This window comes from Pelobates fuscus, chromosome 3 (genome assembly GCF_036172605.1).
Source record: "Pelobates fuscus isolate aPelFus1 chromosome 3, aPelFus1.pri, whole genome shotgun sequence".
Lineage (NCBI taxonomy): Eukaryota > Metazoa > Chordata > Amphibia > Anura > Pelobatidae > Pelobates > Pelobates fuscus.
Genome location: NC_086319.1, coordinates 23,204,749 through 23,218,936, shown reverse-complemented (window position 1 = coordinate 23,218,936; position 14,188 = coordinate 23,204,749). Strand labels below are relative to the sequence as shown.

Here is a 14,188-nt window from a genome sequence, read left to right as displayed (position 1 = left end):
GGCTGTGGGGATTGAAACACGAGGGGGGGGGGGGGGGGGGGGCTGTGGGGATTGAAACACGTGGGGGAAATGCATGAAGGGCACAAAGCGACAGAGTGGCTGAGGGGAAGAGACTCACAAATAGGGTAGACATAGCAGGGCTGTGGAAGGGGCAAAAGAGACAGACCTGGGGCTTGGGAGAGAGATAACCAGAGGGGCTGGGGGGGCACAAAGAGATGCTGTGGGATGGTGCAAAAGAGACAGACAGAGGCTTTAACAAAACCCATGAGTTTTTAGTTGTGTCGACTAAAATCTACTGGAGATTTAGCCGACTAAAACGAAAACAATTCAGATGACTCAAATACAACAAAAACAAAATGGCTTTTTAGTCTAAAGACTCTTTCAAAACTAAATTGAAATTTGCCGCCAAAACACTTTTTTTCCAAATGATTTAAAAACTGTCAAACTATTGCAAAACGAAACAATTTTTGCATAATATTAAACAAGCTCAAAATTGCCTCCTATGCTGATGTCAAGAAGGTGAAGTATAGACTGTCTGGTGTTTGGAAATCAACCTGTGTCAGTCTTTTCAGAGATTTCCGACAAGTCTGTTTGTCCTTGTGCTACATCATGAAGGACTGGCCACACAAAGAGAGGCTAGGTTGGCACTTTGTATTGAAGCCTGGCGTCGTTCTTTCATTTTATAACTGTGTGGAACTGCCAGGCAAACGCATCCTCTCTTAGCAGAAGCAACATATTTCAGACAGGGAGAGAAGTAAAACCAGCATCTATCCTGTGATTGTCTGTGTCTGCATACTGCGTAAAATGCACCAAATATATAGCAATAATAATCAAAGGCAGGTTTCTGCACTTGTTAATGGAAAAGGGCCAATTCATCTTCTGAGTAAGTGCACATAGGCATCTCCAGCCAATTCATTTTGTTAATACACTCTGTCCATTTGCCAACATGATCTGCAGTTGGTTTTACAGTAGGTCCGACTCCCCAGTGACCATGCAGCACATTGCAGAGCTAGTGTACCTATTACTTGTATTAATTATTGTTTTATGTGCTTGTGAGTCAATTCTCTGCTTCAATGAAATAGTCTTTCTATGGAGGGTCTTATTTTGCATTCAAGGTAATCTTGTTTTGGGTCAGTTTTGTTTTTACATGTTGCTGCAGTTCACTGTTTCCTTGTTGTAAATGGGCCTTTTGCACTTTTTTAAGGCCTTAAATAGGAAGGCATGTGTGTCAGTAGCATCAGATACTTTCTTAACGCGTCCACTTTAAAATATTTTTATAGTCTAAACTGCTTTTTGTAATTTAGAATTATTGTTTGGAGCGAATGCGTCCCAGAAGACAGGTTCATCATGGTTTTTAAATTATTATTATATATTTTTTGTGTGTGTGTGAATTCGTTGATTTAACGTATAATGCCCATGAGAGGAAATAGATCTTATGTGCACCTTCTGTTTATTTAAAGGTGTCCCCATTCCAATTTGTTTTGTCTTATTTAGTAACTGCAGTATTTTTGTAGATATCTGATTCTTAAAGTGCACTTTTGAAAATATGACGTCGGTATTTAATAAAACGTGAACAATTTAATCTAACCATTGTGCTAGCCAAACATTCAGAGGAAAGCAATCAGCGCGTGAATTTTGCAAATCCCTGGAGGCACAATGCTATGGATCCAAATTTATTTCATATTTGTCTCCTGCCGGTTTAATTCGACAATATTGAGCCTGTGAGAATGAATCCTAATGAAAAGTTTTCTATGGGTTATATGAATATGTGTATGTAGATCAATGAAAGATGCAGTGGATGTGTTATTATTTATTTGTATTTTTTGTTTCTGTTGTTTTTCATGAAACTCACTGAATGTAGTTGTGTATTTTCTTCTAATTAATGCATTTTGATTTTTATACAGTCCACCTGGCAAGAGAGAAGATCCGTACCTTACCGAAGCAGGACGGGAAGCTTTTGACAGACTATATAAAATCTATGAAGGGACTCTGCAAATCCTGAATAACACGGTCCCTCAGCCATCACAAAATGTCATGGTTACAGAACCAGAGCTGGTGAAGGATGCGCTCAATGCTCTTCTTGGTGTTGTGTCCTCTACATTCTCTTTTAATCAGGTAACTGAACACCGTCAATGCTGTACCTTTATGCATAAAGTTAGTGTATAAAAGATTTATATTGGGTGGCCCAGTGCTTCCCAAACCTGTTCTCAAGGCACCCTACCAGTCCAGGATATAGGGATTACACGGTTGTGTCTAAGGTATTTTTTTTAATTTCTAAAAACGCCTTGGACATAACTGGGTAATCCTTAAATCTTGGACTGATAGGGTGCCCTGAGGACTGGTTTGGGAACCACTGAGATAGACAAAGCAAGTCCAGTTCCCCAGTGATCATTAAAATTTGCCCCACTAGGTGGCAAGGGTGGAACATATTCAAAAGTTTTCCTTAAGTTCTTACAAGCCGGTCAAATCTTTTCAGACCTCCACCTTAACCCAATTGCTGCCATATTTTTTTTTTTTTTGAATTCTTTATTTTTGGGTGCATGGATATACAAGACCGCTTACTCTGCCACAGTAGCGTTCGAAAGCATAAACATATCACAACGATATTACAATAGTGGCATTTGAGCAGTGCACATTTTTATATATGGTTCTAGAAACAAAACATGAGTCAACATTGCTTGCTCGTTACCGTCGAAGCTACTAGGTTAATCTGCGCTAAATCAGCTTGGCTAAATAGTCACTCATAAACTTTCTATCGTGTCGCTAAGTTAAAGAGTTGGGTGACAAGATGAGTAGCGCTTGTGCGCGTCCTGGCTTAAGTGTGTAGGCTTAATTTGCATATTATAAACAGGTTCAAGTTTTCTAGCATGTCACATATGTAAAGAGTTGGATGATGACATGTCTTGGTGTTAGTTTTACAGGCTGTGTGCCTAAGAGTAAGCTCAATAAGGTAGGTGATACATGAGGGGTTAACATGCTGTGCTGGTCAGGTTAACTTGAACCCACAAGGGTGCTGAATTTGAATATGCTAACTGACTGTTTGATTATTGAGAGTGCCTTCAGATATGGAAAATAAAAAAGTAAAAGGAGATTTAAACAAAAAAGAAAAACTGTTGATTTAGCAGGTATTATGAGTTAAGATTATAGGAGTCATCCCCTGGGATAACTGGGGAGATTGAGAAAGTCCCCCTTCTTGCCGGGCTTCATCCAAAGCTGCTTCTGTAGGGCCTCAAGTGTCTTAGGTATAAGTCCATCACGATCTGGACCAGGTCGAGGACTAGGGTGTTGTGTGCTGGGCTCCTTACAGCTCACCCTCCGCGTTGTCACTGTGTGGCTGTCTGCAGGAGCTGTAGCTCAGTCACAGAAGGCACTGCGGTCTAGATCGAGGGTAGGGTGAGCCAAACGCTTCGGTAAGCCTGTGTCTGAGTCGCTCGGTGATGTTTCATGCTGTGCCTGTCAGGTGCTGTCTCCTCGCGTACCTTGCCTCATGTGAGCCCGTGCGTCGTGGCAGTTTTGATCCGGCAAGCATCGGAGTGGTGTGTCGCGGAGATCCCTCCTGTCAGGCTGCCTCATGCAGGTATGTGGCTTCTGCCTTGCATGTGTAAGGGCCTGAACCAGCGAGGGAGGAAAGATAGCTTGGTTTCCATTGCGAGCTGGTGGATTTGCGTTTGCCGCCATTTTAGTGGGGCCTCGTGGTCTGGGCAGTGGGATCACTGGTGCGGTAAGGGCTACAGCGTGTGGGCCGGGATCACCCCCACCGGCCCAAGGGGGGGGGAACGGGGCCCTGTTTGCACATCCGTTGGAGTCCAGCACGATACAGTCGGGCAGGATAGCGGGGTAGCGGCCGTCCACCCCACTCACCACCTGAGTAGGCCTCATCCTGTAGGGACGACTGTTATCGTCTCGAGGGACTAAAACAAAAGGTTTGCAAGCCTCTCCTCTGAGCCAGTGCTCCCTTGTGCCTCGGACCACAACTGCTGGTCGTTAATCAGGTGTAAGATCTGCTTTTGTAGGTTTATAGTTTCGGGGTTGCAGGAGCTGCTGTTGTGTGCGACCATTCGAGTTGGCGGTCAGGCCCCGCCCCCTTGCTGCCATATTTTTATCCAACTTAATATGCTTGTAGGGAAGACAAAATAGTTTTAATTTCCTCCATATTGCAAGAACAATGCAAAGAGAGTATAGTGCTTTATAATGAGGGAGAACCAAGAAGAGACACTGTAAGTAGATTGTCTGCTATCCCTAATGAATGTAGTGTATTTCTTTGACATGGACACGTTTATAGCACCTTCTGACTTCAATGTCAATTTTTTTCCTTTCTCTCTCTCCACTGCTAGTCCACTCAAGCTTTTATAGTGAAACAAGGAGTGTACATATCTGGAACAACTCCCGAGAACATCAGCAATCTGTTGACCCAGGTTGGGGAATACGGGACCTATTACACAAGACTGAGCTGCTTCTCGTTACAGACTGTTCTGGACTCGTCACATAGTAATGGACTTGTTTTTCAGGTAATTTTAATAATGTTGCCTATGACCACGTGCAAGTCTGCATGATATGTATAAGGTGATTGTAGCGGACCCAGGGTAACCCGACCGTTTACCTCCACTAATTCCCTTCCTTCAGCCAGTCAGTTAGAGTAGAAAGAGACCCATTTTCTCCCCAGTAACTGGACAACACACAGTCCTGGAGGTACAACACAATTTTATTGGCCACACACGGCTTTTATGCATATCCCCATGCAAGGGGTCTCCCACACAACTGTACAGGGTCACATCCCAGGATCCTCCCCCTCTCTGGGACCCTAGCGCGGGAAGAGGACTCTGTTCCCTTTGTCCCCAAAGCCTGCCACTAAAACACAGGGTTTCCCACACCAGATGCCAGGGGGTCTTCTCCCCAGGAGCCTCTGTGCCTGGGAGTCCAGGTGGGGGAAAAAGGGACTGTCCCTTTGTCTCCTAGGCACAGAAAAGCCCGCCCGTGAGAAAAGAGCTAGTCTCTTTGTCCCTCGGGCACAGGAAAGCCCGCCAAACTCGCTAGTGCCCCTAAAGCATCCACACCAATCTCAGGGACCCGCACAATGGCTCATCTCTCGGCTAGCCTCCGTTCGTGAGGTCGCGGTGTGAAACCCAGACAAGGGAAGCGTCTCCTTTCGGGGTATGAATGCTCCCCCTGGCTGATGCTAGTCGGTAAGAATGCCAACCTGAGGAGCACTCATTAATTACTTCTCTTGCGGTTTCACACCTATGTTGCAAGTGCGAAAGTTCTGATTAATTGGTGTGAACATTCTAATCGGACGCTGGGGAGATCCTCGTTCAGGGAACGAATGAGCCGGGAAACAACCCACGAACGCTCCTCCTGGTTGGTGTTCGTCTAACAAAATAGCGTCCACTCAGGGGGGCGCTCATAGTTTCCCCTGTGGTTTGACACTTATGTTGTGAGGTGAGAACGTTCTAACCTGGCATTCTTAATGATGTATCGGGGTGGTCCCCATTCGGGAGACAAATGAATTCCCTTTGTGGAAGCACTCCCGAACTGGGAACGGGCACAATACACGAAAGGATCGGGAAACACACAAATTATAAAACTGAAAATTCACGAACAGGCAGTATTTCCGCCACAGTGATGTTTCAAGTGCTTATATGATCCATACTGGGACCCAGCCTCGTGAATTGTTAATAATGGCCACAGTAAAGTTGACTTTTTAGTTTAACAAAGGAGATCTAGTTTACAAAGTGTAACGGATCAACTGGCACCCCAACTGGGTACCTCCGTTGAAAGATGCTCCTAGCGCTTCCAGAGGACTCCAAGCACTCCACCAGACACCATAAGCACCGCAGGCTGCAGCTATCTCCCTTCAGAACGAAGCAGGAACAAGCTCTTACAAGAGCTCAGTGATTATAGCAAGGGAATATGCCTAGCATAGCAATCCCTTGTAGCAGATTCCCCCAATAAGAGACAGGACTCAAGTTGAGGGTAAAAATAGAACTCTCTGGCTGCTAGCTTGCAGCCCTTTTTATTAGGTGCTCCCATGAAGGGGAGGGACACACACAGTAACGTACATTAACCAATCACACAATAGTTACATCCCACACATAGCCCTCCCCTCTACCTGTAAACTAATTATCTGTACACACAGGAAAATACAATTATCCTAGGTAGGGAAAATACAGTTTTTACACAACATTCATAACTCCCAAAATATACACCACATTGTATAAAAATACATATACACAATCAATCCATTCGGGGGAACAACATACTCAAAAATCATACGAATTGGACCAGGGGTTAAAAAGTTAGTACAAATGTGCATTTGACCTTCTGGAAGCATGGTTTTTAGAAGCTCAAACTAGTTCCCCAGAATCCTCTATCCTGGAGACAATGGAGAAGCTGATTTAATTATATCCAGGGACAAACACAGCCTCCATTAAGCACATGTTACCAGCAACCACCAAAAGACATAAAAATACATAACTCCTGTTATACTAAACAGAACCCCCACATTCAACCCATCCCCAGATGGCTTGGATCTGAGCGCTCAACATATCCAAACAGCGTTTAGATGACACAAACACAGTTCAAACGCCATGGGGTTTAAGTTTCGTATGGGCTGATGAGAGGGCCCATAATCCTGGGGCAGCCCAATAACCCACAGTATGCCCAAATACCGTGCATAAAGGGCCAAATCGCCCAGGGACCGTAGTCACAGGGTAAGAGGCGGGCAAGCAGCCCCCTCCAAACCACAGTGGCGAAGTGGCTTTCGCTACATATCTTCCCATTCGGGGGTAGACTAACCAGGTACCTGACCTTCTGCCGGTCAGTACCTAGATTAGTCGGGCAGCCCACCCATAAAATAAAATTAGCAGAGTAGCCCACCCACAAAACAAATTTAGCAGTGTACCCCCCCCCACAATAAATAATTCACAGAATAGCCCCCCAACAATAAGTCATACTGGCCTGTAGGTCCCAAGTTGTGGGGTGAAACTGTGGCACCCTCGGCCTTGCTGGGCAAATGGCTGTGAGTACTTGGGGGCCAGATGCCCGATGTGCTCTGCTCCGGGGTCAGAGCTGGGGTAGTCTCAGGGTAAAGAAAAAAGGAAGGACAGAGGCCAGCGGCGCTCTGCCCAGTTGCCAGCTCTTCCGCTGAGGCAGCCTGTAGAAAGTCAGGCTCAGGGGAAGGAAACAAGGGAGGACAGAGGCCAGCGGCGCTCTGCCCAGTTGCCAGCTCTTCTGCTGGGAGGTCAGGGAACAAAGGAGTTGACTGGGGAGGAGAAATATCACTTACCTCCCCCTGGTACTCCGGCTGCTGCTGGGGGGGGGAGGTCGATGCTCTCCACTTTCTGTAACTCCAGCTCTAGTTGGGGATCTGGGCCGGTTGCCCAGCATCCCTGTAGGGCCGGTGGAGAGATCTCGGTCCCATCTCCACCTGCCTGCAGGGGGTCCTCCCAGGACCAGTCTATGAGGTCCTCTACCTCGGGTACCTCTGGTTGCTGTTGGGGAGGGAGACCGGTTGTCTCTTCCTCCAATAACACATTCTGCCGCTGGGGAGTGAGACCGACTGTCTCCCCTCCCTGTAAAACATACTGCCGCTGGGGATCTGGGCCGGGTGCCCAGCATCCCTGTAGGGCCGGTAGAGAGACCTCGGTCCCATCTCCACCGGCCACCTCGGTTTCTTCCTAGTCCCACTCTACCTGTGGCTGGAGTTTCTCCCAACGTGCCCACTGGCCTTCCCTCAACGCCCTGTGTTGTAGGTTCCGGGTCACCATGTCCCACACGAACCGCACGTATTTCTCCTCTGGATTGGGTCCGTAAAACTTCAGGCGCAACCCTACCATCGTGCCAAACTCTAGTACGGAGTAGCTATACGCCATGCTTGCTGTAGCCACTGCTGGTTCCATTATGTTGCTGAAGATAGGGACGCTGCACAACTCCACACGTTACCGGTGTCTCTGAGCTGCTTCTCCTCGCACTAGGACGCCATCCCACCGCTTGCCACCAATGTAACGGATCAACTGGCACCCCGACTGGGTACCTCCGTTGAAAGATGCTCCTAGCGCTTCCAGAGGACTCCAAGCACTCCACCAGACACCATAAGCACCGCAGGCTGCAGCTATCTCCCTTCAGAACGAAGCAGGAACAAGCTCTTACAAGAGCTCAGTGATTATAGCAAGGGAATATGCCTAGCATAGCAATCCCTTGTAGCAGATTCCCCCAATAAGAGACAGGACTCAAGTTGAGGGTAAAAATAGAACTCTCTGGCTGCTAGCTTGCAGCCCTTTTTATTAGGTGCTCCCATGAAGGGGAGGGACACACACAGTAACGTACATTAACCAATCACACAATAGTTACATCCCACACATAGCCCTCCCCTCTACCTGTAAACTAATTATCTGTACACACAGGAAAATACAATTATCCTAGGTAGGGAAAATACAGTTTTTACACAACATTCATAACTCCCAAAATATACACCACATTCGCATAAAAATACATATACACAATCAATCCATTCGGGGGAACAACATACTCAAAAATCATACGAATTGGACCAGGGGTTCAAAAGTTAGTACAAATGTGCATTTGACCTTCTGGAAGCATGGTTTTTAGAAGCTCAAACTAGTTCCCCAGAATCCTCTATCCTGGAGACAATGGAGAAGCTGATTTAATTATATCCAGGGACAAACACAGCCTCCATTAAGCACATGTTACCAGCAACCACCAAAAGACATAAAAATACATAACTCCTGTTATACTAAACAGAACCCCCACATTCAACCCATCCCCAGATGGCTTGGATCTGAGCGCTCAACATATCCAAACAGCGTTTAGATGACACAAACACAGTTCAAACGCCATGGGGTTTAAGTTTCGTATGGGCTGATGAGAGGGCCCATAATCCTGGGGCAGCCCAATAACCCACAGTATGCCCAAATACCGTGCATAAAGGGCCAAATCGCCCAGGGACCGTAGTCACAGGGTAAGAGGCGGGCAAGCAGCCCCCTCCAAACCACAGTGGCGAAGTGGCTTTCGCTACACAAAGCTTTGTTGGACCTTTCAAGAATGTATAACATTCTATTTGTGTCCAACAATACATAGGATTGCCTATGGTATGTCTCATATTAAATTAGTTTTGTGACCCATTCTTCCATTGTTATATAATATACAGCAACATCAGTTCTGCAAACCCTCCTCTGTTTGATCCTTCCCAGAGTTAAAGGGGTCTCCATTAAACGTACTTCTGCAACAGTAAATGTGTTGTGGACAGCTGCTTAGTGTCTGACAATACCGATTTCTACCAATTGTGACCCACTTAAACATTGTTGGAGACCCAAAATTTGGGTCTGGACCCCAAGGTTTACAGTCACAGTATTAGTAGCATGTTTGGCTTCATGTAGTACAACATTTTTCAGCACTGTGCTTACAGTATGTCTACAGTATTTTTATTTGAAATACACTAAAGTTCTTTTATTTTTATTTTTTTTGGTGCAGATATCTCATTTATTATTCCCGAATGTGGGGATTAGGTACAATAGCTATTTTGTCCCCCAATTCCTTCACATTAGATATTTTAGAGATTAGGCAGCAGAATCTGTGTTATGATTTCATGGGAAATAATATGCTCCATGGTGTTTTAACACAAAGTGTGTAACGACCAGACGAAGAATAGTAAAATTAGAAACATTTACACATTTGAAAACGTTATATTTTTTTTTTATTTATACTTCCATATTGTTATTGTTTACAGAGCACACACTGTTCTCTATTATAAAGTGTATTGTGTCTCTTTGCAGGCTTTTACAAGTGGCCTTAGGAAATACCTGCAGTATTATCGCGCATGTGTTTTATCAACTCCTGGAACACTTACGTTGCTCACAATCAGCTTCCTTTTTAGGAAATTAGGACGTCAGCTAAGGTAAACATGTGAACCTTCATATGAATTCTGTATTAAAACGATTGAAGCATAGATACTGCACACTCAAGCCAGCCTACATAGGGTTCAGAATAATGGGATTTGTTCTAGATATGTCAGTACCCTCTTGAATGTTTGTAGCACATGATCCAGGGGAACATTGACCAAGATACAGCTATCACGTGAACATGTTTTATTTAATCAGAACGTTTCACTTTCAAATACATTATAATAATATAACTGGCAATTGAAAACTAAATTTGCACATTTTAGGCCAACCAGTCTTAGCTTAGAAAATGATCCTACTTGTTTATATGTCAAAACCTGACTGTACAAAATGTATTGCCCAGCTCAGGAAGGATCACTGTTGAATACCGTGATTACTAGCACTTGCATGATCTAGGCTGTTGTGATAAAATCAGAATTGTATTTTAATAATGGTTTCCTTATGATTTGTATTCAGATACCTAGCAGAGCTGTGCTGCATTGGGACGCTGGTCTCTGGTGTGAGCAGGGGAAATAGTGCTTCCTTTCCCACCGTAAGTATGGACTTTGTGTCTGACATCACTGCATGGGTATACTGATAGTCAGACTCTACTAACTTCTTATAACCATAGAATGGGCGCTGTTTAGCAACAAAAAGGGAGACTAGTGGGATTAACCCCTTAAGGACCAAACTTCTGGAATAAAAGGGAATCATGGCATGTCACACACGTCATGTGTCCTTGAGGGGTTAAAGGAGACATCTAACGTTAGAAATACAAAAGTGTATTTCTAATGTTGGAGTGTTCTTGTGCTTTTTTTATATTTAAGAGATGAAAACAATTATTTTTACTCACATTCTTTTCCGTGCCAAGACAGTTTTAGCTAATGTTCTCAACCAATCCAATGCTTTCGCATAGAGCAGCATTGGGGGTCTACTGCACACAAGCGGCAATTGGCATTCTAAGCCAATCAGCATCTCTTCATAGAGATGCATTATCTATATGGGGAACATTTGGTATCTTCATACAGAGTGTGAAGTCACTAAACATCGGTCTTGCAAAGATTGCAGGACCACAATAGGAAGTCCCCCTAAGGGCTGCTTGAGTGACTGTCCCTAGAGGTGTCCTAGATAGATCAATGTTGACACTGCCTTTTCACAGTAAAAAAACCTTATAAACTCTACATTCATGCGAGACTGAGTGGATGCCATACTTAAAAGTTCCTGCAGAACTTGTGATAAATCGCCAAATATCTCATGCTGTATGTGCCAGCAATCTGTAGGTGATCCTATATTTACCTCAAGGAGTCCTCCTGACCTGATTGATGCTATTCGAAAAGACAGAAACGCTAGCCTGTGACCAACTTCTCACCTACGGGGATTCTTAATATTGAGAAGCATCTGGTTACTTGTCACTTCACAGGCAAACATAAATAAATGGAGCAGTATTTAGGCAAAATCTATACAACATGGCATTCATACCATAGATGGAGAATTGTGAACATTTTATAAGGCAATGCCCCTCCCCCCCATTTTCTTATTTTATTTCCATCTTGTTCTTTACTCCTTTCATGCTCCTTTCATTACCTGTATCTCACAACTGGTGTGCTCGATCAGGGTATCTGTGTTCATCGAACAATCCTTTGTTTCTTCCAGGGAGTCAAACTGCTTTCTTATCTCTATAAGGAAGCTCTTGAAAATGGCAGCAATGAGAATTACCCAGTCTTGTTATCACTATTGAAAACTTGTTGTGAGCCTTACACAAGGTAATTTAGAGTAGACCTTTATTCATGCATTGATGGGGGGGTTTAGTATATGGGACGTTCAATCTCACATTTGGTGAACAGGCTTTCAAATTGAATTATTTAGAAGATATTTTACCAGGAAGGATGCATTGAGATTTCTCTCGTTTTCAAGTATGTCCTGGGTCCACAAAACATTGCATTGTTACAATAGGATACAATATTACAAACAAATACAAACTATGTATATATACACACACACACAGATATATAAATTTAGCACATAATCGGTAATAAATCTAGTCAACCATGCCAGGTGCATTCTGTATTCGGGCATATTGCCAGACCTCTATACAATGCTTTTCCTATTAAAGACATTTGCGGTAAACACTTTTCATATTGGAGTTGCACAGCGGGAAATAATGATTAATTACCCTAATAGATTTCTCACTTTGTAAAGTGTTACATTGTAGTGCGGCGATTCCAGGGTTATCTGGGAGATTAATTATATGTGCCATTGATGCCACAATTAGTAACAGTCTTCTGCGGAGACGCTAAAATATATATATATATTTTAAAAATCTTTCAAAACAATAAGCAGTTTCTCATACACGTTTAATAGAAATTAGATTAGCTCATCAGCACCGTTATGTTTGATGCTATTCTAGATAACAAGATTTGTTGTTTTTCCCACCCCCAGATTTGTCTACGATTGGGTATATAGTGGTGTTTTCCGTGACGTCTGCGGGGAATTTATGATTCAAGTGAATCAAGACTTTCTTGGCTTTCGAGGTATTAACGTGTTATCTCACACTACATGTTTATGATAAAACACATCTATTTCTAATTAACATTTGGCTCCCATTTCATTAGATCGACGCTACTGGACACATGGATATACTTTCATTTCCAAGGAAGTGGAAGACTGCGTTCCTGTGTTTTTAAAGCACCTTGCTAACGAGATATACATTTGTGGGAAAACTATAAACTTATTGAAACTGTGCTGCCCCAAGGCAAGTCGCTTTTATAGGTTACATAGTATGTGTATTTCTTTTACTTCAAGGGACTTTTGGTGGTTTCTTTTTGGTTTTTTTTTAGAATCTGTTTAGCTTTGTAAGCCCTCTCTTTCTGCTCTGTCCTTCCTTCCTGCAGTGTTTCCCTTTTTGCTTCAATAATGCAGCTGTATAAAATAGTTTGTGGATGTTGTAGTTATTTATCCCCTACCCTCATTCCAGACATATTATTTGGAACATTTTAAAACGAGTATTGGTATGTGTTACAGTGCACTGAAAGGGCTTTAAATGAGTTGTATTGCTATACATACATTTGAACAATCTTTGTAGGAGCGCACCACAGTAAGGATGAAATACTCAACACTTGGTAGGGTACTATATGGAGAAATCCTATGACGCAGTTAGGAAATAATCAATACTTATTATAATGTACCATAGCGTATGTCATACATATTTTGGCTTATGTAGGTTATTTATTGTTTGTGTTTGATATTTCTCGCATACTACATAATGGATTGTATCATATATATTTCTGCTTTCCTCCTATTCTGATATCAATAAAAATATATGTTTATGGTAAATTTTAAGTACTGTAATACATGACCACTTATATAACACATACATAGTATGTGGATATATATATATATATATATATATATATATATATATATATAGAATGTTGAATAATAAATTACATTTATGAATGCTGACTTGTTTCTATATATTTGATATTGCAGCATTACATTTGCTGGTCTGATATCCCAGTGCCCAGAATATCTGTAACATTTTCCTTAGAGGAGCTGAAGGAAATGGAAAAGGATTGCGCTGTGTATGTTGCTCAAATGGAGAGGATCGCACGCTATAGCTCTATCAGCAGAGAGGAGAAAGTAAGACCCAACATAAAAATGTATTGATGACATTTTGTTTGTTACCTGCAATTACTGGATAAAATATTTTAGAATGTAAACAATCGAACCCCGTTTATAAAATAAAAACCGTCATATGGTTGATGGTTGTAGGTACCTAGAGATCACCAGTGTGTCACTAAACATGTCTACATTAAGGCAAAATCCACATTCTGGTTTTCCTACAGATTGTCCTTCATTTACAGTGGTTACAACGCAGTAAAGGATTCTGGAAGGAATATACAGGTTAGGTTCGTAAAAGCCATCATGCGGAGTGTGATTTTGCCAAACAGAGCTTTAATTTTCAAAATTCTTAAAGAGGAAATTGAGAAAAGGAAATTGGTTTTCCCAATTAGTAAATGTACATACAAAATGTGGGATTCAATGTTGGACATACTGCTGGCGAGGAGGAGGTCAAGAAGGCTCGAGCTCTCCAGCTTGAATCGGGTAGGCCCCGAAGGCACAAAACTTTTGTATTTTTTCTGTGCACATCTTGTTTTATACTTTGATATACTTCACTGTGTGTTATTTGTTTAGCCCTATTTTAGATTCATAGCTGAATCCCAAATTCTGTATGTCCATATATCATTGGGTATCTTGCCCAAGGAACACTTACTGGTGAAAACGAGTATTCCTTG

At 42.9% G+C, this 14,188-nt stretch overlaps 1 protein-coding gene across 1 annotated transcript in view; it reads left to right on the top strand.

The window, feature by feature from the left end:
• Nucleotides 1-14,188, top strand: part of TUBGCP6 (tubulin gamma complex component 6) — a 32,961-nt gene that overhangs the window by 6,529 nt on the left and 12,244 nt on the right. The window contains exons 4-11 of the mRNA XM_063446800.1: nucleotides 1,905-2,115; nucleotides 4,335-4,508; nucleotides 9,789-9,910; nucleotides 10,371-10,446; nucleotides 11,547-11,656; nucleotides 12,333-12,424; nucleotides 12,506-12,645; nucleotides 13,383-13,532. Of these exons, the coding sequence (XP_063302870.1) occupies nucleotides 1,905-2,115; nucleotides 4,335-4,508; nucleotides 9,789-9,910; nucleotides 10,371-10,446; nucleotides 11,547-11,656; nucleotides 12,333-12,424; nucleotides 12,506-12,645; nucleotides 13,383-13,532 (1,075 nt within the window). The remainder of the gene's footprint in view (nucleotides 1-1,904; nucleotides 2,116-4,334; nucleotides 4,509-9,788; nucleotides 9,911-10,370; nucleotides 10,447-11,546; nucleotides 11,657-12,332; nucleotides 12,425-12,505; nucleotides 12,646-13,382; nucleotides 13,533-14,188) is intronic.